The sequence below is a fragment of the Cyprinodon variegatus genome, unplaced genomic scaffold (assembly GCF_000732505.1).
Source record: "Cyprinodon variegatus isolate N-32 unplaced genomic scaffold, C_variegatus-1.0 Scaffold170, whole genome shotgun sequence".
NCBI lineage: Eukaryota > Metazoa > Chordata > Actinopteri > Cyprinodontiformes > Cyprinodontidae > Cyprinodon > Cyprinodon variegatus.
In genome coordinates this window covers 210,789-237,764 of record NW_015150623.1, presented here as the reverse complement: position 1 = coordinate 237,764, position 26,976 = coordinate 210,789, and the positions used below count along the sequence as shown (strand labels likewise).

General features: G+C 38.6%; 2 protein-coding genes across 3 annotated transcripts; both read right to left on the bottom strand.

Annotated features, from left to right (window-relative positions):
• Positions 1 to 1,235: 1,235 nt before the first annotated feature.
• Positions 1,236 to 15,459, bottom strand: tmem71 (transmembrane protein 71). The gene is made up of 11 exons (XM_015378345.1): positions 15,289 to 15,459; positions 10,567 to 10,620; positions 10,134 to 10,192; positions 9,171 to 9,216; positions 8,652 to 8,861; positions 5,403 to 5,662; positions 5,134 to 5,319; positions 4,895 to 4,961; positions 4,724 to 4,785; positions 4,215 to 4,264; positions 1,236 to 4,135 (listed from the first exon to the last, which is right to left on the bottom strand). The coding sequence occupies exons 3-11, from the start codon at positions 10,162 to 10,164 to the stop codon at positions 4,112 to 4,114; spliced, it is 936 nt and encodes a 311-aa protein (XP_015233831.1). The 5' UTR covers positions 10,165 to 10,192; positions 10,567 to 10,620; positions 15,289 to 15,459; the 3' UTR covers positions 1,236 to 4,111.
• A 2,487-nt stretch (positions 15,460 to 17,946) lies between these two features.
• ift57 (intraflagellar transport 57) lies at positions 17,947 to 26,204 on the bottom strand. 2 transcript variants are annotated; one of them, XM_015378327.1, is made up of 11 exons: positions 25,704 to 26,204; positions 24,878 to 25,052; positions 22,062 to 22,180; positions 21,879 to 21,969; positions 21,654 to 21,722; positions 21,402 to 21,527; positions 21,252 to 21,323; positions 18,599 to 18,730; positions 18,441 to 18,503; positions 18,299 to 18,365; positions 17,947 to 18,222 (listed from the first exon to the last, which is right to left on the bottom strand). In XM_015378327.1, exons 1-11 carry the CDS (start codon positions 25,856 to 25,858, stop codon positions 18,050 to 18,052), a joined length of 1,242 nt encoding a protein of 413 aa, XP_015233813.1. In that variant the 5' UTR covers positions 25,859 to 26,204; the 3' UTR covers positions 17,947 to 18,049. The 2 variants fall into 2 exon arrangements, with proteins under 2 accessions (XP_015233813.1, XP_015233814.1); XM_015378328.1 differs by having other exon boundaries at positions 21,402 to 21,524.
• Positions 26,205 to 26,976: the final 772 nt, after the last annotated feature.

The window sequence follows — 26,976 nt, the reverse complement described above, 5'->3', positions numbered from 1 at the left end:
ATGCAGGAATTTTTTTGAAGGATTCTGTAACCTTATTTGGCAGAACAAGCACTTCCCAGCTAAACCAGAGGGAGGCAGTAAAGACTATTCACAGCTTCAGCAACCACGCAAAGAAGTGCAGAAGTAATATACTGAAGACAAACCACCCCATAAGCACTACCCTTTTTTGAGTGTCACTCCCAATTAAGTCACACTCGAAGCCTTGATTGAAGGTGGGGGTTATAAATCAGAACGGGATGGTCTCTTCAGTAAAGAGGTTATTGCTATGGCAACCCTGGGATGCTCCATGTGCATGGCTGTGGCACAGGTTGACATGAAATCAAACATTTGCCCTTCTCAAAACAAATGTATACAGTCAAATAAAACTATTTCCAAGATGACCTCCCTGTTAAAAATTAATGATGTGTTTTACCTGATTTGTGATTTTCTGTCAGTATAATGAAGATGCAGTAGACCAGCGGAACTTACATTTGGATGCACTCGTTTCTTCCACCATTACATTGCAGTAACACCCGCTTCCAAATATCCAGTGAGCCTGCAGGGATGCAGATAGGCTATTTAAGGGCTGAATGGTCCACTCACCCTACCCACTACAGGGTTTGGGACGGTCCTTAATGTGGTGAACCCTTTGGGCAAATAAAGGGCTAGTGCTTAGGGGCCTGGTTGGGATTCGGCCTAAAACACAGAATAGGTGAGCCATTCCTCGCACAAAGTATCAATCTCCTGATCAAACAAGAACGGGTGAATGAAGAAGGTGAGAGCAGAACAGACACCAGAGGCTTTAAAGTCATGTTGGGACTTATTTATAAACTTATTTTCATAAGTTTCATGGAAATTGTTAATAAAGGTGCACATCATGCCAAGGAACAATTCACTTTGCTATCATTTGGTAAGTGAGGTTAAACTATAGGTGTAAGTCACAAAATGTGCTGCTTGGTGGAAGTCTGCGCTCTCAGAGTGGTTGTTAGTTTCTACGGTTTTGTTTTTTCCATATAAAGTCGATTAACTTGGATTTTCCACTCGTTTGCAGTCCAGACCATGTGGGTGGAAGAACCTACGGTTGTCAGAGTAGAACTTCAGGTTTATTTCGGATTAGTTTCTGGAGGCAGAGAGGCCCGCAAGGTCCAAACCTGGGCTTTCTGATACATTTCTCATCTTTAGACAAAGATGAAGAGTTGTGGAGCTCAAAGGGTGTTGAATGCTAAACTTGGACTCTTTCTTTTGGTGTTCATGAGAAAAAGAAATCCACAGACTGTCTTTACTGTAGTTTAATAGCTTAAGAATAAACACTTTAATTAAAACACTGATAACAGGCAGTTGACACGAATTGAAATATTAAACCAAAGCGCCACCAAGGGATCAGAAATCGAAATCCAAAAACACTTTTGACATAAGTGTGGGGACTGCTATGTCATTTTGATGGCCAGTTACCATTTGTTTAAATTACTTTGGTCAATTAAATTTTAGGTTTTCCTTTAGTGTAGCCTTTGGTTAAAGATTTAATTCGTCCACTTCGGTTATCAAAAATCAAAACATTTGAAACTGTTATCACAAGCAGAGCATCACATTTCCAAATGCATTCAATAAGAAATAAAACAGAACATGAAGAATTTAAGGCTAAGTGCTTTACAGATCTAAAATAAAAACTTTAAGAAACTCTTCTTTAGTTTGATTTTCAAAAATCCATTTTTTTTAAATGTACCTTCTGAGGCTGCACTGAGTGATTCTGACCGCCAGGGGGCAGCAGACTAAACCCTCTGTTTATTAAACATCAGGCCTTTTCCTAAAAAACAGCGGAGCATCATCTTGATAAGTTCAAACTCCCAAACGAGAACATTTTCAACATTTTACACCAACATTTGATCTGTGATATACAACAGTCAGGAAGCACAGCTTTTAGAACAAAGTAAAGCAGAGCGCTGTATCAAAAATATGTCTGATAACCTCAGACATGTAAGGATAAAAACTTTTTGGCACTTCAATAAAAATCTTTTCTGTCAGCTCTTCAGGCTGTGGATTAACTGGAATGATTTTAAGAAAAAGTTCATCCCTGGTTCTGAATTTTCCCAAATCCTTGATCTCCCTGCAGGCTGTGGCTGACCTGAGCTGCTGCTGAAACAGAGGCTCAGCTTTTCTCTGCGTTATTTTAGTTCTCAGCGTGATTCCTAATTCAAACTGGATTAAATCATGTTTAATAAAGTTCTACAGTACATGTAGTTGTTTTTACATTACTTGGTCAGGGTTTTGTGCGACATTTCAAAGCAACTATTGCCCAAGTGCTATAAACACCTCCAGTTTGTTTTTTCTACTATATAAAAAAAAATTCACATGGTGGTGAGATTATTTTTAAATGCATAAATTAAAACCTAAAGTGCTACATATGGCGACATCTCAAAATAAAATGCTGTGAAGTGAAAAGCTTCATATGAGGAAAAAAAATCAACCACAGAATCCAATATTTTTCCTTAAAATTGTCCTTATTTTAAGAAATTGTTCCCTTTTTCAAAGTGAAATGTAAAAGGTAGCTTTATTAACAGTTCTGCAGCCATGAAGGCTTTGTCACCTGCACTTTATGTTTTAATAATGTTCAGTTTATAATCCTAAGAACCTGTGTGTACAGGAGAAAAAAAAACCCTTTGGGGTTTAATACTGAAATACATTATTTTCATAATAAAAGCTTGTCAACAAGTGAGAATTTCACAACAAAAGTATTAAACAGAATCTTTCTACATTTTCTCAAAATGTAATTTTTTTTGCCAGTGTATACTCTATCATTGGGTTCAATCTGTTTAACATTTATAAAGCATTCTGTGCTTCAACATCTGACTCCTCTTTCTAACCTGTTTGTCATTACTTTTACTTTTAAAACATATTGTTTTCACTTATAGACCTTTAAGTGGTAAAATGTGTTATTATTTAATCTGGTTAGTTTTTTTCTACCACAAAGACAAAGGAAAGAGGATTGGTTTCAAAATAAAAGCTTTGACTTTGAGGACCTGATCTGCTAGAACAGATTCCTCTAAATAGTATCTTTTTTTAAAAGTATCTATTTTTGAAATGATTTAATATATTATTTCATAATATTTTTACAATTATTTTTGGAGGAGTTAAGCTATTTAAAGCTCCCTGTGTTTCACTTTATACTAAATTGAAATGCAAAGCTTACAGAAGTATTGCTTTCATTTGACTCCCTGTTTCCATGCAATAAAAACAGGATTAGATCATTTGAAATATTTCTCAGGGTCTGTAAAGGGAAACAACTGGCACAAATTAAGCTTTGTGAAGGAGTTGGAACCCAAAGCTGAAAAAAAAACCTGACCTGGTTAAAATAAAACGTAGTCAACAGACTACATTCATTATTTCTCACTATATGTCAGCCCTGAAATTTGAGGCTGGTCGGTTTATTGCTTTGCTTTCACCTTGCATCCTTTTTATTTGAACAGATTCATAATATTAGCCTTTAGCTGCTGCTGGCTGATTCAAAGGCACAAAGGATTCCTTTTTTCATGCTCCATCTGAAGATGTTGTGTGAAAGATACTGGAGGAGCTTTTAAAACCTTCAGTAAACCAGCAGTAAATCATGATCACACCTCCTGCAGAATTCCAGCTGATTTTTGTACATTTAGACATACAAAAAAAAGAAACACACCTTTTTTGTCCTTCAAACTTTAACCTGTTTTCCGGACATTAAAAGTCTGTTTGTTCACTTTAAAAAGGAAGTTTATCACTTTGTCCAGATAGGATTAAGTTTCTGATTCAGTTTTCCCAGCTTTATATGCTGCTAAGCTAAGCTAATGTTTAAAAACATTCAAACATTTGAGCTCCTTCAGAAATTTAAAACCAAAAATGGAGAAATCCAAACATGATTTTCTAGAGAACCTGATTATTAAAGTCTGAGGGCTTTTTCATTTTGCTGTCCCCCATCTCTTACCATTTATTCATCCATTTAAGATTTTTTTTTAATAAAATGAATCCTTGTTTGGCTTTAAAATCCCTCCAAAGCTCAGAACATGTTGACCTTACTGTCCAACCTGACTACAAACTCTAAGTGACACACCAACAGACAGCTTTCTCTTTTGTCCTCGTTTCTGGAGGTGATGGAGATTTTGTCTCACTCGTTTCTGGAGGTGATGTCCTGGAACAGAAGCAGCAATATTTTAAATCATGCTGGTTATTTTATCTCCAGAGGTTAAAAACAATCAAACGAGACTCACCTCCGTCTTCGCTTTCCTCCACTCACCCATTGGTCCAGACTTTGTCACAACTGAAAGGAGAAAAAAAACCTAACATTTACTAATACATGTATACTAATGCATTAATGGTATCAATACATTTAATAATTTAAACTCACACACACATTATATATTCATCTTTATTAAGTTGATATATGTATTATTCTTTATAATTCAATGTATTTATTAATTCATTTTATTTCAATCTCCTCATTTGTTATATTATGTTTATATTTTGCTGTCAGGTTTATTATTTAAATGTTTATCTAATTTGTTCTCACTTTATTAAGAGTTTTTTTCCCCCACACATTTTAAATAAAAGTTTTAGTATTTTTAGTTAAATCTTTTACATAATATCTCAGTTTAGTTTTTCTTTTCTTGCTGTGTATTTTTATATAAATATATTTTATAATCATTAACTATTGAATCTTATTTAAGTTAAACTGCTTTCCAGGTTTATCTGTAAGGTCATCATCAGATGTCATACTCACACATCACTGCTGACATCATAGCAAACATGGCCGACGTCACGGCTGCGCTCCACCAGAAACACCTGCAGGAAGAAGACATTTTAACCCTCTTCATCCTTTTATCTGTTTTTCCTCGGGTCAGTAAATGCATCATGAAGCGTCACCATAAAACCAACCAGTAAAAAATCTCACCCTGAGCAGAGGCCACTGAGGATGAAGATGATGAAGAGGATGAGGAGGAGAGCCTTCATCGTTAGACCTGGAATACATAAAGTTTTTAGAAATAAAGTCGAAGTGGTTTAGGTTTAAAGTCCTGCTTCAAACATCCTAAGTTTCACAGCGGGAGGAACCAGAACCTTTGGTTCCACAGCTGCTGGTTCTGATCAAACACAAGATTCCTTGTCAGGATGTGAAGGGTTGACCCGGCTCACCTGTGGGCTCAGGTGACGTCTGACAGCAGCAGCTGTAGATAGCAGGAGGGGGCGGGACTTCAGAGAGGCTGCCCAGTGATTGGGTGAGGCGCTCCTTGGACTGACAGATCTCGGAGCAGATCTCCTCCTGGATTAGGAGCTTCCGAGGAGCTTCTTTGTCCGGAGGAGGTGGAGCTTCCGTGGGATCTGGACCAAGAGGAGCACTCGTGTGATGCTTATGGAGACGTTTAGGATCACAACATCAGATCAGAAACTTTCTGCCGACTCACCGTACGTGAAACTCTGGCTGTCGTCCAGCTCGGTGCTGTTCAGTCCAGACCACAGAGACTTGTCCAGAGGAGACGACCCCTCCTGGCTGATCTGGGGCCAGTCGAGGTCCAGATCCTGATCCAGATCCAGGTTCTGTCTGTGTCCGGTTCCCAACATCCCTCTGAAGACTTTCTGGTCCAGCCATGAATGGCAGCTCTCTGTGACATCACTCAGCAGAGAAACCAGAGACCTGCGGGGTCTCCGCCTGCGTCTAAAGACTCTGAGGACACAAAGAGAGGCTGCAATCACTTCTGGTTCTTTATCTGGATCTGCTCTCAGGAGGTCATGTTGCTTAGCAATGTTTAACAGTTAAAAGTCTGGAAACATGAAACTTTAGCTGAGCTTCTTTGAGGTCTGGCTGAAGCAAGGACGGTGTATAAAACCCAGGGAGGAGGACAGAAGAACAAATAGACACAACTATTAGACAAAAACACAGACTATCCCGGATGGTCTGGCAATCTATTTAACAAAAAGCTAAAAAAGTGAAAGAAAAAGAGACAAAAACAGCACACAAAAAATGTGACACAGAATCATCATAATAAAGAGATGATGCAATCAATTATTTTGGTTAAATCAAAATATTATGCTGTTTAAACCCTAAACATTAGGACAGAACATGGAAGAAATGAGCAACATTCAGTGGCAAGATGATTTAAAGTGCTGTAGATGATGAAAAATATACACTGTAGTGGCATAAAAGCAAGACAAAATAATTAGTGAGTAAAAGTGAGCAATTAAACTAAGATGATTACATGAATAAAATATAAAATGGTTTAAAAAATGGAATAAAGCTTAGACTAGAAAATTGAATAATAATATTTAGATAGCTTGGTTAAGGCCTTTAAATAAGAACAATTTTTAATCTCGATTTAAAGGAACTGAGGCTTTCAGCACTTTTACAGTTTTCAAGGATCATAAGAACTAAAAGCTGTTTCTCCGAGTGTGCAGGGTAGATTAGAGCCAGTGTCTGAAATATATTATGGAGCAGAGTCTTTTAAGTGATTTATAGACTAACAGGTGCTTTTCAAGTCTATTCCCAGAGATGTTGGGAGCCAGTTCAATAACTTTAGAACTGGGGTGATCTGCTCCACTTTCTTAGTTTATTGAGGATGCAGGCTGCAGCATTCTGATCAGCTAGAGCTGTCTGGTAGACTTTGCTTTTATTGATTCATCCAAAGTAAAAAACATGAATTAGTTTTTCAAAGTCCTGATGAAACATTAGTCGTTTAAACCTCAAGATGTTCTTATCAATCAAACATGTTTGATTTTCTCCCGACTTTATGATTCCTGGTCAGGAGGAGGTCGTGAGAGGCTGATCACCCCTTGTTACCCCCTGTACACTACAAGACGCACGATCAAGTCAGGCCGATCGGAAAATTCTTGCACGACTGGAAAGTTGGCCCGAAAAGGGCAAAAAATTGCAGTGTAAGCCCAGCTTAAAGCCGGGTTTACACTGTGCGATTTTTTTTTTAGGTGATAAAGGCCGACTTTGTGGCAGTCCATGAGCTTTTGAAGGTTCAGGTCTAACCTCAATAACCTCATGGTAGATCATTTCGTGATAAATAATTTTAAAAGTAAATTTAAAAGGAGAAAAAAAGGCAGAAAAATACACTAAGAGGGAAATAAACCAATGAAATGAGTGCCTTAAAGCATCTTAATAATCCTCAAGGTGCAGAAAATGTCCAAAGTATAACAAAAACATAAAAAAATAATCACTGAGTAGTAAGGGAACAAAGAGGGGAAAACCTTGAAAATTATGCATAATAACTCAATAATGATTAAAAATAATGCGGGCCAATTAATTGCATTTTCAATATAATCGCAATTTAGCAAAATGCTGTTTTCAATTTGCAGAGGCGTTCGATTTTACTCTCATGACAATGGGCTCTATGGACAACTTCACTGCTTCCTGGACTTAAGGCAGCTGCTTTGGTTCCCATCTTTCTCAACTGGATGAACTGATTAATGTGGCTGTGTCTTGCCATTGCTGTCATGGTTACTGAGGTCAGGCCCACGTGGATTTATTGGTTCATCTAGTAGAGAAAGACAATGCTACCAAGAAGTCTAATGCTGAGTTTGAATTCAGGGGCTTTGTCCTTACAAAGGCCACATTCGTCATCCGATTACGTCACAGCGTGGCGGCCGTTCGGATGAATGAAAATGCAGCCTTCTTTTTGCCCGTTTTGAAGTACAGGTCTGGTGTATCCTCCATAGCCTTGGGTATGCCGTCGGTTATTGTGAGTCCAAGCAAGCCGGCTGCTCCGTGCTCAGAGGAAAATGGGAAACAGTCATGAAAATTGTAAGTGCAGTTTAATATAATAAAGGGAATGCGAATAGTTCCATCTGAAATGAGTGAAAATAGTTGTCTTAAATGGTTATTGAGTCAGATATGTGGCGGGTAATGTTTGGTTTTATCTGTCCCTGTGCAAACGGGTTTGGTTGACATTTAATCCCAGATTCCAATATCTGCAGTGTGGGACCATAAATATGATGAACATGACGATGGTACAGCTGCTGAAGCTCCTTAATAAATGTTATTAGCATCCAGAACAGTAATGAGAAGTTCAGTTTATTCTTTGCCTGCTTTGTGTGTCAATTGTAACAGTTGCTTGGCAACAGAACGGTGGAATCTGGGATAGGCTTGGCCTGTTTGAATCCGTAGTTAAACTCTTCCGGTCTTCTTATTTTCACAAACCTAGAAAGACCCAGTCCAGGTAGACCGGGTCCTTGGAGGATGAAGGCTCTGAAATTAAATACACCCTATGTGACACAAACTGAAGGTGAGAAATCAGCCACAAGGGGGCACCAACCGCCTGTACACATCCTGTTTTCCTGCAGCTGTGGCTTCTAGCTCCTGCAGAAGCAGCTGGAACGATCAAACAGCTGAAGGTGTTTTGAACTGATTTAAAGCTTTGTTTCTCAGCCACATCCCATAACACAAAACGTCGCCTAGCAACAGCCATCAATGACAACCCAGCAGGGCCCCTGGGCAGCTGAAGTCACTGATGAGGAATTTACTGGCCTCTGGAACCTGCCTGACATGTCGAGAGCCAGGCTCTGATTGGCTGCAGGAGATGAGCTCAGCGTTCTAACCAGGCGTGTGGAAAAGAGCTGCATATGTTTATTCAAGCAGAACATTCAGTCGACCCGTGATGAGGTCAGCGACCTGATTCACCCCAACCCACCACAGCCCCCAGGTCCCGCCTCACCTGACCAGGTTCTCCTTGTAGGACACATTGGTCCTGCAGCCTGTCAGCGACACGTTGCCATCCTCGTCCAAGCAGAAGCTGTCCTCAGTGACGTCGTAGTAGCCGTTGGTGAGGAGGCGCGGAGAGCGGCGGCAGCAGCACGGGGCGCCGGCGTCCGAGGAGGAGTAACAGACGTAGGAGGAGTCGGGGGAGAGGAGGGAGGCATCCAGGCTGCAGGGGAGAGACGGCTTCAACTCAGAAAACACAACGAAGGATCTAAACTCAGAGAGGGAGCCTAATAAACTGATCAGAGAAAAACTCTTTGATTCCCGTTTCTGTGACAAAAAACACAGTTAATCTTCAGTGTTTTAATGGGACTCTGATCAACTGGAGCTTAAAGGTTTATTATGCAGAAAAAAAAGAATTTCAAAGAGTGATCAAATATACAAGCAGATGTTTGAGACTCAGAAAGCATCTTATTTCCTTCTGGACTCCAACATGTTTAATGTTAGACATGTTGAGAATGAGGACGATTGTTACCTCTGACAGGAGTGATTCCCACGAAGCCTTCGCTTTATAGGAGAACCTGAACAGAAGAGCTTCAGTGAGACTCAGAAACCAAACAGGTTTCTAAATAAAGACGGGCTTTAATCAGCAAAACATTCCTGCCAAACAGAGCTGGAGATAAAGGCCAAGCAGAACCGTCTCTTTAGGGTTTCAGTAACATTTAGCAGAAGCTGAACAGGTTTAATTAATTTTAGTCAGGGGAGATTTCTGTCCTATGAAAACATCTTTAAGAGCCATGAAGTCCTGAAGCTGTGAGGACGATCTCTGAGATTCTGACTGACATTTGAGTTTAGATCTACCTGCAGGTAAACTATGAGCATTTTAACAGAACAAACTTTAAGTCGTATCTTTAAATTCAACAAATAGCCACCAAGCTCCTCTGATAAAGACTCTTGGTGACAGTGGGAAGAAAATACCTTCTTTAGAAAAGGAAAAAAAAGTAAATACAGAAACAGCTCAAATTTCACATCCAAAATTATAGGGAATAAAATTTAGACATTAGTGTCATTAACATAACCACAGCTAATAAAGTTGCCTCGTAATTAATGCGTCCTGTTCTGCCTTCAGGCCGCAGAGCATTTTCTTGCTGGGAAGTTTAAGTTTGAGCTTTAGCTCTGGGAAATTATTAATTAATAAATTATTATTATTAAATAATAAATTCAGTTCTCTAAAAAGTTTAAAATTAAGTTCAAATCCTGACTGTAAGGCATGGAGGTGGCAGCATCATACTTAGGATGATGAGCAGCGTATAAAAGTTTGAGCCGGCAAGGGCTGCAGGGAACACAGCAGCTTTATTTCCTTCCATAGTTTGACTGAAGTGAAGTTTGTCAATTAATGATGGATAAAAAACCCTGACTGTAAAGCATGGGAGCGGCAGCATCATGAGGTGGGCCTGTTTTACAGAGGAAGAATATGCTATGATGGAAGGAGACATACTTGTTACGGCTCCAGAGAAGAATAGAGACATGTTTGTCTGCAGCGCCTCGTCTGTTGATCTGTGAAAGACACCAGAAACAAATCAAACAACAGATGCAACAGTTGGGTGGCTGGAACTAAATCCTCACAGGTTTAGGTTCTGCATGGAAACAGGAAACTGATCTTTAGTCAACTTTTAGAGCAGGGATTAAATCAGATTTTTGTTCAGAAATGTTAAATCTTTTGGTCAAAATAAAAAGTTTTGTTCAGCAGTCAGCTGTTGTTCTGCATGAAGCAGCAGAACCATCAGAAGTAAACCCTTTAAGTTCTGCTCTCCCCCTCTTAGAGTTTAGTTAATCTGATCAGTCCAAGAACCACAGGGATTAACAGAATCCAATCCAAACACGTTGCTGGAGCTTTTTAAGCCTGGATATTTATAAAGCTTTATTCTTACCTTCAGAGCGGTTCTGCTGCGGTTCTCTCACATCCTGCAGAGCGAAGCTGCAGCCTGAAGAGAAAAACAAGAAGGAGGCCGTGACTCTGAGCTCATGTTTCCTGTTAACTGTTTATCAGCCGAGGAGGAGGAACTCGTTTCCGACTGATCCCTTCAAGCTTCCATCAAACCCACTTGTATTCACTCTGACATCCTCAGTGACCGACCAGAACCTCTAGAACCCTCCTGCAGAGGATATGTGGGTGGAGTGAATCGAATATGACCTCTTGGCCTTTTTCTGAATTTTGAAAGACGCACACAGATCTGGATTCTGTGGTCGCTGTTAACCCTTTCATGGAAAGCCTAAAGATCCAGAAATCACAGACAACCTTCTAACTTTTCTATCCATATTAATTAATCAGATTTGGAAGCAGAACCGTTGATGTTGGGAAAGTGTTTGTGATTCCTAAAAGCTGAAATCTTTTCTTTATTTGAGTTTCTTTTTTTATTTCATTTCATGTGTTTGCTTTATAAAAGCAAATAATGTGCATTTATTAAAAAGCTTAGAGCCTAACTTCCCCAGATGATCAAACTAACTCATTTACATCAATAAAAAGAAAATAACAGAACAATCCGGCTCCGGGTTGCCAGCATTCAAAGATCCGACGTTCCTCAAACATTCCCAGTATCTCTGACCTTTCTGTTTGGTTCCACTCTCCTGGTACCAAGCTCCTCCTCCAGTACCACTCACAGCCCAGTAGTTCAGAACAGACATCAGTATTAAATGCAGCATCTCATCTTCTTTTCAGGACATTTATTTTAGAATAAAATTATAAATACTGCTCAGGAGAAATAAACAAATCCAGAATTTGAGTAGAATATATCAGTTTAGGTCTGACTGTCTGTGAGGGGCTGCAGCCGCCCAGCAGGAAACAATCTAAGGTCAAACAGTCATTCTACATGCATGGGGAAAACAGATTGATGTTTAAAAAGCTGAATAATAGATTAACCTGAAATTGTTTAAATGATCTTTAAAAAAGGGGTTTGTAACTTTTTTTTCATGCAGACCAAAAAGCTCAAGTTAAAAGTAAGAAGAAGTTAATATATTTAAATTGATTGATTGACTTTATTGATCTAACAGTAGAGAAATTGACTCATTACATCAGCTCAAATAGAGAGAGGATAAAGGAAGAAAAAGGTGCATGGGGTAGGTACAATGTATCCATATATATATACATATATATATATATATATATATATATAAAAACTTCTCCTCAACCATCGCGGGTGGTCTCCCCCCCCCTTTTTCCTCCAAGCTCGGGTCCTCTACCAGAGGCCTGGGAGCTTGAAGGTTCTGCACAGTATCTTTGCTGTTCCTAGAACTGCACTCTTTTGGATCGAGATGTCTGATGTATTTCCAGGGATCTGCTGTAACCACTCCTCCAGTTTGGGGGTCATTGCCCGGAGTCCCCCAATGACCTTTTTTTTTAAATATATATATGTACTGGTGAAGTGTCTTATATAGCAGGGTTAGTATGCAGGATTATTGCACAGGGTGTTTTTCAACTTATTGCTGTTGCATTGTCTCTTTGTAGAGTCTGGTGGCAGCAGGGATGAATTACCTGTGGTAGCGCTCCTTTTTACAAACTGGGTGTAAAAACAAATTCTGTAAAGTTCTTTTACATGCTCATCAGTGGGCTAAGAGTGCAAACCAATAACGTTAAAAAAAAAATTTGCATAGAATGTGTAAATTATTGTAGAATCAAATCTTTAAATGGGTTTTGCTTTAAAAGAAGAAAGGAATCTTGTGGGTGATCTCCACTGGACTAAGCTGAATGGAAGCTAGTATTTAGACAAGTTTACCAAATTAAAAGCAGTTCTATGTCCTCCAAGCATTTTGTAACAAAATTAACATTTTGTATTACAAGAGGTTCAAATTAGAAGCAGTCTCTGTCTGCATCAGACACATGGGGGCCAAATAGGATCCTATTAGCAGTCCAGGGGCCCCATTTCCCCCCAGCCACCACTTAAACTTTAATAATCATATATAGTCCCGTTTAAACTTAAAGTTTTAGCTGGGATGCAATTCCATTGCTTATAATCTGTTCTGCAAAATTTGGACCAGAACCACAGAAACCTCCAGAATCCATTTAAACTTCTGATCTCACTGATAAGATAGAAAGGAAGTCCATAAAACTCCACGATGTCACAACATGGAAGCAGTATTAATGAAGCAAGCTGTTGGAACAGAACCTTGTGACACATTTCACAACACGCAAACATGGCTGCCAACGGCGACTACAGCGAAAACAAGGAGGGAAAAATAAAAAGACTGCGTTCAGGAAATTTAAAAACAGAATAACACATCCATGCTTTTACTTCTGAATGTGAGAAAATATATGTTCATGTTTTTAAGGAAAGGCTGAAAAATGAATGTTTTCAGAAAGCTTTGTTTTTGCCATTTGCCATTAGAAAACTAGATGTAAATAAAGTTTGGAAATACAAACTTTCTCAAAACCGGAAATCCACTGAAACCAACTCCAGACTTTTTCACATTTTACAGAAATCCTGCTTAATTTGAGTTGGTAAATGAGATAGTTTGGCAATGGAATGAGTATTTTAACCCTAAAATAAGATAATTAGACAATATGCTCTGGAAATAAGAAAGCAATTGTTTTTCCCTATTTTAAATGTAAATTACCTTGTTCCATTGGCAAAGTGTCTCTCTTTCCTCCTCAATTCAAGAAAAAATTCACTTATTTCAAGAAAAAAAAATGACTTCTTTAGATTTTAATTTTTTGCAGGGAGGCGTGGCTGTTTTACCTCTCTTTTTTTTTCTGGGGGCACAGAGCAAAAGAACAACTAGACATTGAGCGCATTGTTTAGCATGTTAGATGAGCCACAAAGCCAAGGTTACAACCTGCTGATCTAACTGATGAAAACTATAATCCCATCATATCATTTTCATATTGTAAAGGCAAAATAACAAATTGGTCCATAAGAAATTGATTTAGTATTACACAGTTAAGTCTGATCTAAAAATGGAAATTCTTAAAATAGTTGTTCTAGCCTTTTATTTGAACAGATCAAAAAATATGACCAAGCAATGGAACGCATATTTTTACATTTGAAATAAGATATTTAGATATAAAATACTTGAAATAAGATAATAAGAGTTGTTTTATTATGTAAAAAAAAGTAAATATTCCATCTGCAAGTCTTACCTGCCTAATCAAATCAAAGGACTTTCTTTTTTAAGAAAAATTTAGTTTCACAGGACAAGTTCTACAGCGGCACTGTTGGTCCCCTCTAGCACACACACGTCCTCATTTACATAATGAGGCAGAAATGCATACAGAAATGTAAAAACAACAGGCAGAAATAAATAGCGTTGAAGAAATAAATTGGGTAAAAAAATATAAAGGAAGAATAAAACGGAGAAAAATATAACATTAACATAAATGAAAAAAAGTAATAAATAAAGATGATAACGGACAATAAATAAATAGGGTAATTATTATAAAGGCGCATAAATAAAACATTTAGAACTGTAAATTTACAGTCATATGTTTATATTACTGTTTTTATATATTTCTTCTTTCTATTTTTCAAGGCTGCACTTTTAAAAAGATGAAATTGTCCAGAGAGCTGTTCCAAACTAAATTTATTTTTGTTTTACACTAAATAACAAATAAATCTGTCTAAGTCTAAATAAAGGAGCTAATTAAAAGAGATATATACATTTATGTTTTACTGTATAATTTAATTTCTATCTACATTTATTTGTTTATAATGTTTTGGGGGGCAATTAATTGAATGCTTATTCATTTATTGAGCATTTATTTATTTCAGTATTTATTCTTAAATACGGCAGAGTTGGTCCTCCATATAGAACAACATAAAACCTTTATTTCCTTTTTCCTCCTGTTTTTTTTTTAGAGGAGTTCTGTTCTCTGTCCTGTTTTTGTTCAGGGGATAAAAACACGGATCATCTCATAGGAAATGAAAACTAAACAGAAGCGAGTCAGCCCCGTCCCACAAATACCCACCACTGAACTGACCCCATCGGTAGTTTCCCAGCATGCCTTGCAGCAGCATCGGTCTATAGGAGCTGCTCGGAGCTGCTCATTATGGATATCTATGGAGCTGCTGATGTTGGAGGAAAACGCGTAGCAGGAAACACAGAGATGGACCGAACCATTCCAGTTCCCACCACCCGAACCGTTAGAGATAGACCGAACCATTCCAGTTCCGACCACCCGAACCATCAGAACCAGAGTCCAATTAAAGGCTCAGCTCCAAACTTTTACAATAAATGCATAAAAAAAATCACAATTTACAGGTTTTAAATCAGCTTTTTGATGTTTAGACCCTCCCTGTTCTGACATCAGTTTATTTCATCCCCTTATCCATACAATACCATTTCATATCCATATTATATCCAACTCAGTGTTATTTCTTGCAGTTAAAAGCCATTTTTAACCACGCCATGACATTTTTTCCTTGATAAAATCTGCATGGCTTGTCATTTGTTATTTTGCTCTACTTGAATTAGAATGAAATAAATCACATGTATATAATACATATATAGGATACTATAAAATAGGCTATTAATGTTATTAGCATGAGTCTATGGTAGATTAAAGATTGGTGCCAATTCATATGTTTTTTCAAAATTATTTCAGCTACATTTGCTCTAGAAATCGAAACAAAGCGAAAATAACGGTACTCCGCTGAACTCACCGCTTTGTTTTTCTGCTCACTTTCTCACCGGAAGTTTAGAATAAACCCCTATTTCTTCTGTCGGGGTTTCCTCTCTTTGTTTCCTCTGGTTTCTATGATGTTTAACTTTGTTTAGGTTTCCTCAAACCGAGCAGAAGTCGCTCTCTGTCTAGCTGACAGCCTCGCCTCACAGGAAGCAGCAAATGCTGTCACTATGCAACGGAAATAAACGATGTAGCTTCCGGTCAGGCCCTTCAGAGTAAAACCAGAGAAGCGAGAGCATGTTACAGTTTTCACCAACAGTTTCCACCGTGGTCTTATAGGGTTTTTGTCACAAAGACACAATGAAAAACTTGCATTAGTCAACATAAGTTCCTGCACCAGTTTTAACTTAAGTCCATCATAAGGGACTCTGTGGACAGAGAAGTGTCCATTGTGAGGACATCCATCTACATTCTCATCAATGCTCTGCAGCTTACTGGTCTGATTTTATCACTGTGTTCAATCTATTAATTAATTATCTGGAAACAGCAATAACTAGAAAATAGGGGGGTCTCAAATATTTATTTAAAGGTTAACTAATGTGAAGTTAGGAAGCTGAGACAGAGGCATCTCTTGCAATAAGTAAGGTTCAAATTTATTTAACGTTCTCGGACAGAGAGATAGAGCTCTGTGGCATTTCACTACATACATTAATACCTTACAAAACCACTCACTTGAAGAGCGAAGCAAAACAACTTTAGTTCATCAGGGCCACTCCCTGTTAGGTTAATATATCTTTCAACAGTCATCCCCTTCATGCCATGAAGGAGGCTGTGTGATTCATTCTTATGTCTCATGACCTTCGTTTGGAGTCTGTGAGTCTAAGAACAGACATATCTCAACATTTTTTACTCCACACTAATTTGATCTATGAAGTTTTGTGAAAATCTTAAATAAACTGAATACAAAATATATCTACTCGTTAGAACCCAGTAATAAAAAACTGGTGAAAAACCCCCAAATATAACTCCCATGCCAACTTTAAATTAGTTATATTGAAGTTTCCTACAGTTTAACAAATTTGTCAAAGCCTAAACTCTATGAGAACCCCTTCAAATAAAAGGCTTTGAGAATAAGCCTTTATCCTAGAGGCTTATTTCTGTTTACCTTGAGAATAAGCAAAGCAAAAAGAAGGCATGCAATGCAGACTCCTTGATTCCTTGGATTGGGTTAGAGTCTGGAGAGACAGAAAAGAAATGCAATGGATCTAGAGAGGAGGGCATATCAGAGTGTGCAGTGTTCTAGAACTTTAGTGGGAAGTCAACAATGAGCTGAAAGACAAGCTTGAGTCGTACTCTGGTAAAATGAAAACAACAGTATGTAGAAAATCTAAACCAAAAGGAATTATTCATTGTTGCATTAATTAGGCTCATATTATTGTTATATCCCGAAGATGGATGTGATTTTGTTCTTGCATCCAATTTACACCTTGCTCTGTTTTAGGCTCCGCCTTTAAGACTGGACGCTGCTTCCTGAGTCTCAGCCTTAATAACATTGTTTGATCATCCAGTGGCTGGTAAGAGAGTGTTGTGATGATGGATGCTTGTTAAATGTTGAGGTTGGCTGCCAAATATGCTACAAGCAACAGTCCAAATAGGAGCTCAACTGGACAGCTCCACTGGAATTACACCCCTTATCTGTTCTCAGGGACCTTGGCTATTAACTAGTTTGTAGACAGTGTAGCAATAGTGGATGGATGGATATATAGATAGACTTCATCTCAAGCTGCAAAATTGGAGTGAATTCCGTGTGGTAACAAAAATTATATTAACACAATACAAACATATAACTGTTTGAAAAATACTTAAAGAGCAGACCACTTGCTTGTAGACAATTGACAGGATGTTTGACATATTGAACAGCTGCTAGATGCCAAAGGCTTCAAAGTCCCCTAAGGTCCGTTGAATTGGACAGTCTGATGATGGCAAATGGTTGCAGCTCATCGGTCAAATAGGCTTTAGGAAAAGTTTGAACATGTTTCTGACATCGGGATGGCTGGGTGATTTTAATGAAATAAACAATACAATAACAGATAGGCAACAATTAACAGATAAACTGATTGCACATAACCTGTGTGGTGTTTAAAATTAATTTTAATGCAACAAAGTTAATAAAAAAAAGAGATATTTACTTCATTTGTGTGGATGGGGATTAATCCAGTGTTATTGTGCAACATACACTATTGTTTTGCACTACTTGGTGAAATGTGAATTACTGATATATGGGATCTGTACAGTTATAGTACTAAAATAAGGAGCTTTAATGCAGTGCGTTTGGTACCATTTTCCCCATGGACTTCAGTGTGTGAATTAAAGCTAGGACATTAATGCAGAAAATTTACTGGCGCACAGCGCAGCTTTGACCTCTCCAATATGGCGGACACACAGCTACATATCAGAAGTGGGCCAGCCCACTCCAGGAGGCATCTGCATATATGTCTGCTCTAGTTAAATGCATCTCTGCATCTGATTGATGATCAACATTCATTTGGACATAGAAAGGGGGACACCTAGTGGACATAATGTATAATCACAGAGTTGAAGTGTTTGGAAAAAAAATATTTTATTCAAATGATAAAAATACAGAACACATAAAGAAACCAAATAAATATTTTGCATATTCTATAAGACACTTTTCTGATGGATTATCAGTTCAGATTTAAGCAGTAAAAACTGTTCCAGGTCCATCAGGAGGAGCAGAACCTCACTGAGGTCTGGGAGGGCCCGTCCTACCAGAGGGACTAGCCCAAAGGCCCAGCGGTGTGTTCGGTGGCGTGCATGTCACGTGTCATATTGGATTTCACCATGAGTTCGGCCTGCAGCAGTTGGTGCTGAACCACGCCTGTCCTCACGTCCATCTGGGTGATCTCCTGCTTCAGCTTAGTGAAGCTCTGCTTGATCTTCACCACGGGGCCTGTAGAGAAGAAGGGAGGAGGTCAGACATGATGGAGGGGGAAACAAGGACTTCTGACAGTTTACGTCTGCTTCACCTCCATCAGACATGCTGCGGCCCTTGTCTTCTATCTCTTGCTTTACCTTCTCCAGCTCCTCACTGATCTGAGACATTTAAACAGAGCAAGCTGTGTCAGTGTTTCCTGGAGCTACAGGGAAAGTGGCGATGTGTTCACTGACCTCTGCCAGGACTCTGGTTTTCTCTGTCACTCCTCCGCATGCCTGCTTGTAGAGCTCCTTTTCCTAATGGAGGACACACCCACTAATCAATCCAACTGAATCGTTGGAAGTTTGACATGTTTTGGTGTTTTTGCATTGGAGGTATGAGTCTGGGTTACCTCGCTGAGTTTGGCCTGAGCGTTGCGGTACTCCTGGATCAGGTTCTCCAGCTGGCGGTTGATGTATTTCTCTCTGCTGCTCACCTTCTCCAGAGTCTTCCCGATGTCTACCTGAAGATTGTCCAGATAGCTCTGCAGAGACAGAGAGGACACACACGCAGTGGACTGTCATGAAAGAAGATTAACCAAAATATTGAGGTCCCACACGTTTCAGCCTGTGACCCCAAAAACCGCCGCGGCACAGACTGGAGACGCAAAAAAATACATTTCACTCTATATTTCTATACAAATATACAATAAAGTAATCATTATTTTAAACACGTTTTATAAATTACTTGTGCTTTTTATGAAGTTAAAACCTTAATAGCTGAATCAATACAGACAAAATTTACGAACAAGTATAAAGATGTTGGATTATTCAGTTCAGATTTGAGCTTAGAAGGCGGAAAATGAGCACGTCATTGATCAAAGTTCTCTCAAAGATCCCGAGAATCTTTAGTTCACACATCCGTCCTTTAGAGCTCATGTTTGGGTTCTTTCAGAACATTAGAGTGTTCAAACATGACAAAAATAAAGAAGCGAAATTCCTGTGTAAAAACAAGAGCAGATCACATCCTGCTGACTGTTTTATGTTAGCCTAAACATTAGCATCGGGCTGCCTTCATTTGATTGGCTGTGACTTTTCTAGCTGGCCTCTTATTGGCTGTCTGTCTGCTTCAGGATCTATTTTTTAACGGTTTGGTTTTTAATCCTTAACTGGGCTGGAAGTTCATTACCTCCATCAGCATACATTCTAAGACTTCATCACTGATTATGGAGTCTTAGGCCATTTCTCAATATGTGTACTTGTGCATTCTCATGTGCTTGTGTACTCGTGAAACGTCATCAGCCTTAGCCCTACTACTGTTCCAAATCACAAGAACAAGAAGACTGAGAATGGACAAAGTCCCCGGATATTGTTCTCGCCCCTCCCTATTTAGCAAGTATGCATCAGAGCAGATTTGTCCGTTCTTGAGATAGACGGCTGTCCCAGCATGCACTGCGGCAGCTGTAGCTTCCAGGATAGTGCTCAGAGAATTAAAAGTTGTCTTTTCTGTTGCTGTTGTTCTATAACAGTATGTTTTAAGATCATTTAAGGCAAGACTATTATACTTTTAAGCATCCCTATATGGCCCTTTGACTGATTTACTGTGTAATAAAAAAACAAAAAAAGGTTGACTGTTGAGAGGACCGCGGCAACCAGCAGAGCTCCGAGGCTAATGGCAGCCAGGGCTAATTTTAGCCTGTCTGCAGCAGCCCTCTCTCAGCATAGCCGTGTGAGAAGTACAACTGACTCTGATGGCGATTTTTTAGTTTTATTTGGCTAAATGTTATTTTTATTTGTATTTATCTGACTGTTTTAATTATTATTCCCCCCACTAAATGAAAAAAGTCAGAATTTATTATTATCTATAGACTTTTACTAATAGGAGGTGATATGCAGCTCCAGACGAGCAGAGCATATGGTGATGTCACGAGTACGCTTCTGTTCCAATTGACCCATATTTATGCTGCATGCTCCCGTTCTCCCAGAGTTCACACTTTCCTGTGTTTTTCTCAAGAACATATCTGGCGAGGACACGAGTCCGTACTCATGTTCTTGTGAATTGAGAAACGGCCTTAGTTAATAAAGTCTTAGTTAATAAGGGCTGCAGGGTGGGGCAGTTTGTAGCACCTTCCTTGCATCAAGAAATTTCCTTGTTCGATTCCTGGCCGATGATTTCTAGAGTTTGCATGTTCTCTGGTACTCTGGATGCCTCCCTCAGCCCAAAAACATGACTGTTAAGTTAATAGGCTTCTCTAAAATTGTCATCAGGTGTGAGTGCGGGTCTGCATGGCTGTATGTCTTTTTGTGTCTCTGTGTTGCCCTGTGACAGACTGGCGATTTGTCCAGGGTGTACTCGACCATAGACTACCAGAGACAGGCACTGGCCCCACCACGTCCCTGAAGGAATAAGAAGATGGATGGCCTTTAATCAGGACTGATGCAATTTTGTGTTTCTTTGATTTTCTTTTTGGCTAGCTCCTCCTTTATTTGTAAGTAAAGGAGCTGAGAGAGCAGGAAGACAAGCAGCAAAGGTCCGCGGGGCCGGGACTCAAACCTAGGACGGCTCGTAAAATACATGAACCTCTCCCTCTGCACCACTGCACCCATAAATGACCTTGGTTCATTTCAGAAAGAGAAGAGGGAAAATAAAACCACAGAACTTGTTTGTTTTCTTGACAATAACAAAGTTAGAAGAATCTATCAGTAAAGGGACTCCCTTCTAAGGGGCTGAAGATACAGCTTTTCTCAGATGGAGTCTGCTTAGGAATGCAGTTGCTGGGATCATAGTCTGACTCTATACATAAGTTATTTTCTGTTAAATGAAAACCTAGAAATTATTTGAACAATGTCTGAAATGAAGTCTGTAGATGGACACAAAATGATCAAAGTTTAAGGAGCTTTTCAGTCCTGATTGATTCTGAGCTCCAAATTATTCCCAGAAAAAGAGCAAAATGGCAGTAACCCAACCAAAATTAAAACAGGCCCCTCTGCAGGGCTTTCCAGCAGCTGTATGAGTGTGTTTGAGTTGAATGGAGCAGAACCCTCCCTGGGATTAAATCCCCTCACCTCGGTCTCTTTGAGCGATGACTTGATCCCGTCTCTGTGTTGATGCATCTGGTCCAGATGGTTCCTCCAGTCCTGTAGGGGCCCAGCAGAGCAGGGTGTAAGTTACAAACATCCATAGAGGAGCTCAGGTGAGTTAAGGTCGGCGCTCACCTTGTTGTCTGCCCTGATGGTGACTTTGAGCTGCGGCAGAACTCTCTCCACCTCCAGCCGCCACTCTGCAGCGTCCACAGTGGACTCCAGGATCTCGTCCGGTTTGGAGCTCCTTTCTGCTTCCTGCTAGAACACAGGGTCAGTTTCAGTGGGAGAGAAGATGGCTCTGCCTGTCAGGAAGGGGACTCAGAACCCACTGAACCACTAAATTATTCAACATCTAATCAGTAAGCCATCGCCCTCTGATCTCACAGTGGGAGCTCTCCATAACTTCAGGGCCTCCAGGTCCATCAGGTTCTCCTCGTCATCGTCAGCTTCATCCTGGGGTCACATAAAAACCCAACAACCATCAACACATCTGATCCCAACCAACATCTGTTTAACTGAGCTGCAATAGACTAGAATGGAAGAATTTAAATAGGATGCTCTGGCTCCTCCAAATATTTTAAAGCATGCTACTAAAACAGAGACACCTACAATCATCTCCTCCTCCACTTTGCTAAGCGTGAGCTCCGCATCATCGTTGATCACAGACTCTTCCTCTTGGTTTTCTTCAGGATAGTTTGGTCTGAGAGAAACAGAAAAAATTAAACCTCTCTCCTATTTACAGCAGCCAGGAAAATCTTGACAGGCAGAACAGAGGAAGGAATTTGAAAGTACCTTCTAAAGGTGAAGCCTGTCTTCTTCAGCGCCTGATTGGCCAGATGGTCCAAAACTAAACAGACGTACTCGCCGGAACCAGACACCAGTTTGGAGGGTGGGAAGTCCACCTTAACACCCTGACAGAGACAGAGACGTTCATTAAGCTTAAGTTTTTGAAAGCTACCTCTTTATTTTATTCTAGTAGATCTAGTAGAAAGGTCCAACAAAACTTGTGCTTTCTTTGGTTCCTTATTTTCTGCACATACCAAACCCAGAAGTGTGACATCACTCCAGGATATTGGCTAGCCAACACAGAGGATATACACACTGAAACGGAGAGCAATACCGACAAAAAGACGTAGGAATTATCATCAAGTAGGGGTATTTCAACAGATGATGAACAGAATCCAGTCAATGAACAGGTCCTACAAATTTGAGCCTGATTCCTCATCAGAGGAGGAAAATAATGGGGAAGATGGAGCCAATGGGGATGACGAGGAGACGAGAACGAGATGGTGACTGGACATCGTCAGACTGTCGGAACAACGCGATTAAGCTTTTGAACCTAAGCCCCATACATCTCAGCTGATATATGCTCACCTTCAGCTATTTATAGATACCATTGTGGCCTTACCATCTATTGCTAATAATATTAATGCTCATAACATGTATTAACCAAACAGTTGTGGACCATCTACAGTATGCATTTAAGACCCCATGCCATAACACCAGAGCAGGAATCACACCAGCTACACTGACTGCAGTTCATACAGAAGTTGTATCAACTTTTGTCACAGTACCTCAAAAATTTAAAAAATATCCCACATTTGACCGGATCAGATTATGAAATCTTTTTATAAAAAAAGATGGACAATTAAAAATAAAATAAAAATTATAATATCCTTAAAGAAGATTGTTTGCAAAATTAAACCGGGTGAAACTAAAATGTTTTTCACTTGAGAACTCCTGGATAGAGAATATGGACAAATAAATCTTAAGTGCAAAATGCTTTTATTAATTTCTTTTTCTTTTTTTTTTCTTTTTTACTGTCAGCTAAAGACATGTTTTAGAGTCTCTATACTCCAGTCAATGATTAATCAATTACTAAATTAGTTGATGATTATTTCAATAATCAGTTAATCACAATTAATCAGATTAATTGTTTCAGCCCGAGTAAATATGATCTTCTAAATCTTAAAGGTGCAATAGCTGCTGCTCCTCTAAGGAGTAGTGATGGATTAATGAGGCATCTTGAAGCGTTTTGACACATTGCCAAAATATTGATACTGCGCTGATACTGTCTCACAGAATACTGACACCTGCTGGACATTTAAAGACACTACAGGCAGCTTATTTGATACACTAAACTGAATTGATTTGATGACGTACTTTACCATGATATAATTTAAGTAATTGTAGGTTATATTGTATTATTTCATATTTATGTTTAAATTAATCATATTTTTTATATTTTTAGATGCAGCCAATATATAATGTAAACATATATCATAACGTGAAAATTTAGGGTGAAAATGTGAATGAGAATGCTTATGGACTAGGATTTTAAATCATATTTCTAAAACAATAAGTACAGTAAAACAGTAAATAAAATGAAAGTCAATTTGAAATTAACCTTAACTCACACAGTTAAGTGATAACTGAGAGGAAAAGTATGACACAATGAGAAAATGTCAATAAAAACACAATGTTCCTATTCCTTTTAGGCTGCTCCAAAATTCTTTATGATTTTAATGATAAAGCTCAAAAGATGAGTGATTTTTTTTTAGCATATGCATCATGTTGACAGATACGATTTCAAACACAATTTAGTGTGCCAGTCAGTTAGAAACAACCACTGTATCAGTCAACACAGGACCTCCTTTGCAAAAACTGTTGGCAGAATATTTTACCAAATGAGATTATAATGTGCACAAGCATTCCAAAGTCTGAACATCTGACAAATAAAAGGTTTTTTGTTGTTGTTGCCCTTTTAAAAAAAATCAAAGCAGGTTTGCACTGATTGGTGTTTCAGTGTGTGAACGAATCGTGATGTATGTGCGTTTGAAATGATTAATATCTGCAAGTTTATTTTCTTAAAATTGGCGTATCCCAGAGGGAATCTTAATTATCATGTATAAAATGTTTTTGTATGATAGATTTTAGCATATGTGTTTGCTGCTCCTGTCTCTTTAATTTAAATATAGAAATCCTTTTAACATCAACCTGTCCTGGGACTACAGGTGGAAATTAGCAATCAGACGCCACAATGCAACACTACAACGGCAATAGATTGTGCAATATTTAATGTGCAATTACTATTTAATACTAGTTTTTTTTTTTTTTATACACAGTGCAATAGCTATATAATTATAAATACCCATGTTAATATCCTGTGCAATAACCTTGTTTAATAATCCTGCTAAAGAGGAGACTTCAAAATTCTCCACTATGAGAGCAATAAAGTCAATTAATCAGTTTTGCTATAACCTTGCACCATGCATGTTTCCTGTTTTTATTAGGTGAATGTAGGGTTGCCCACTTTCCTTATTTAAAATAAATGAAGGGTTAAGGGTATTTATTTCTGAATTAATATGATGATTTATCGATTTAAGTTTACCATTAGAGAAATTCTGGTAATCTATTTTAGAGAGTTATGGTATCAAATAAAAAATGTATATTTAGTAAAGATGAAACAAATAGGTAAGAGAAAAGCTGAAAGATTAATATTTAGTTTGAAAACAAATTAACTAGTAATTTTAAAGCTGTTTTGCTGTGATAGACACAAAAGCAACAGCAAACCATCTTTGTTTCTTTTTTGTGAAGCTTCAACTCACAAAAGCCCGGAGTTCTGCCAGGATGTTAGACACGTTGGCGTAGGGCTCATCGTACTCCTGAGGTTCTGGGAAAGGCCTTCCCGCAACGTTGATGAGCCAGGCAGCGATGATGGTGAACATGTAGAACTGCTCGCCAGGGTTGGATGGCAGGTAGGGACTGGAGACAAAGTAATGTCTAAAGAGGAGAGAAGGAGGAAGAGAGGAGCCATAAGCAGAATGTTTAGTGTGAAGGTTGAAAAGCTCAGGTTAGGCAACTGGACGTTAAGTTTTCTAGAAGGAAACTTTAGTGTGAAGCTGCTCAGATTTTCTTTGAATAAACAGAACTGGAACTTCAAATCAATATTATAAGAAGATCATGAACAGCATTCCTGTAAATTGTTCTTATGGAGCTCATTAATCTCAGTCTAACTGATCAACACAAACAAACTCACCTTCTTGGATGAATTATACTGTGGATCAGTCTTTGATTAGTCTCTCAGTGTTTTAGATTTTTTTTAAAGAAGAAGGACGTTTCTATTCTCTCTCAGATTGGTTAGGACTTGTTCTAATTCAGACAATTACCTTTACATCTTTATTAACTTGTCTTTGTCTTTTTTAGCTCTGATCCAATGAAGTTTTAAATCTATGAAATCTTCCATTTCCACCGTTATGAAAACTAATCCAGCCACTTTCATCGATCTTGAAAAGAAAACATGTCACCAAAAGAAGACTATAAAATTTAATTTAATCGACTTTCCTTGTTTCCCTCTTTTACACATGAAATCTGCTCATTTATTTCGAACCTAAAAAAAACCCTTTATGCCTCCATGTGGTGTTCGGGTCTCACCTGGTCAGGTTCTTCATGTTGTGTTTCACTAGAACTTCCTCCTCATAGTTCAGCAGCTTCAGTTTATCCAGAAGGTTCTCCATCAACACAAACTCCTGGTAAGCCGCTCCGGGCCCACGGTCCTCCTCCTCTCCACGTCTTCCACCCTCCGCCATCCGGCACACTGACGATTAATAAAAATAATTGCGATTCTAGGAACAGAAACTGCTAAATGGAGGCAGAGGTATCCGTCCGCGGCCTCACAGATGCTCGCCCTACACGTTGCCAGGGGAACAGGGAGCTAAACGACGCTTGCTAGCCCCGGATGTAGCTCATCTTAGCTTCTATCTAACGATTTCAGACCAACTTTAAAAATATATAAAATAGCTGTATACTGAAACCGGTTTAATGTCTAAATTGTATAGATGTAGTGCTAATATTAAAATAATAACCACAAATTTAACCACTTTGAACAAGCGGAGAAGCTACGCCGTCCTTTACATCTTCTTCTTCCTCTCGGTTTACATGGAGATTGCGAACATGAATGTCACACCGCCATCTAGTGGAGCATCACTCCACTATCCTTCATCTTCTTCCCCCTCGTTAGATTCCTCTTCTTTTTGGATTCATTGGCGTTTGGCAACGAACATTTAGTAGCATTACCGCCACTTACTGGTATGGAGTGTGGTTCGTGATAGAATATCTACTAATAAACATATAATTTCAAAGGAAAAAAAATATATATATATATCCATAAAAAAACAACATACTTATTCATAACTTTGCATTCTGCTTGTCTATATCATAAACACATTCACTCTCCCTATAATCCAATTGTATGAAATATATTTTTTTAAAGTTTTCTTTAAAAATCAAATAACTATTTGTAAATGCTTACTCCCCAAATTCTTCCTCAAAATATCTAATAAATTAATCTTTTCCTTAATTCATTCAAACTCTCCCCTCATATATCTTCTCTGGCTTTCATATTTATGACATTCCAGTATAACATGTATTATTGTTTCATATTTTCCATAGTAATCACATTTGCCAGTAGTATGCTTTTGAATTTTGAAAAGTGTATAATTAAGTCCTGTATGCCCGAATCTGAACCTTGTTATCACTCTCTCCTCCTTTCTATTTCATCTTCCATTTGTTCTTTTTCCTACAATCTTCTGAATTTTATAAAACCATCTTCCTGTTTTCCTTCATCCCACCTTTTTTTTGTGCCATATTCCATCAGGTTTTCTTTAATAATACTCTTTCCCTCCGATTTACTTGTTTTAACTGTAAA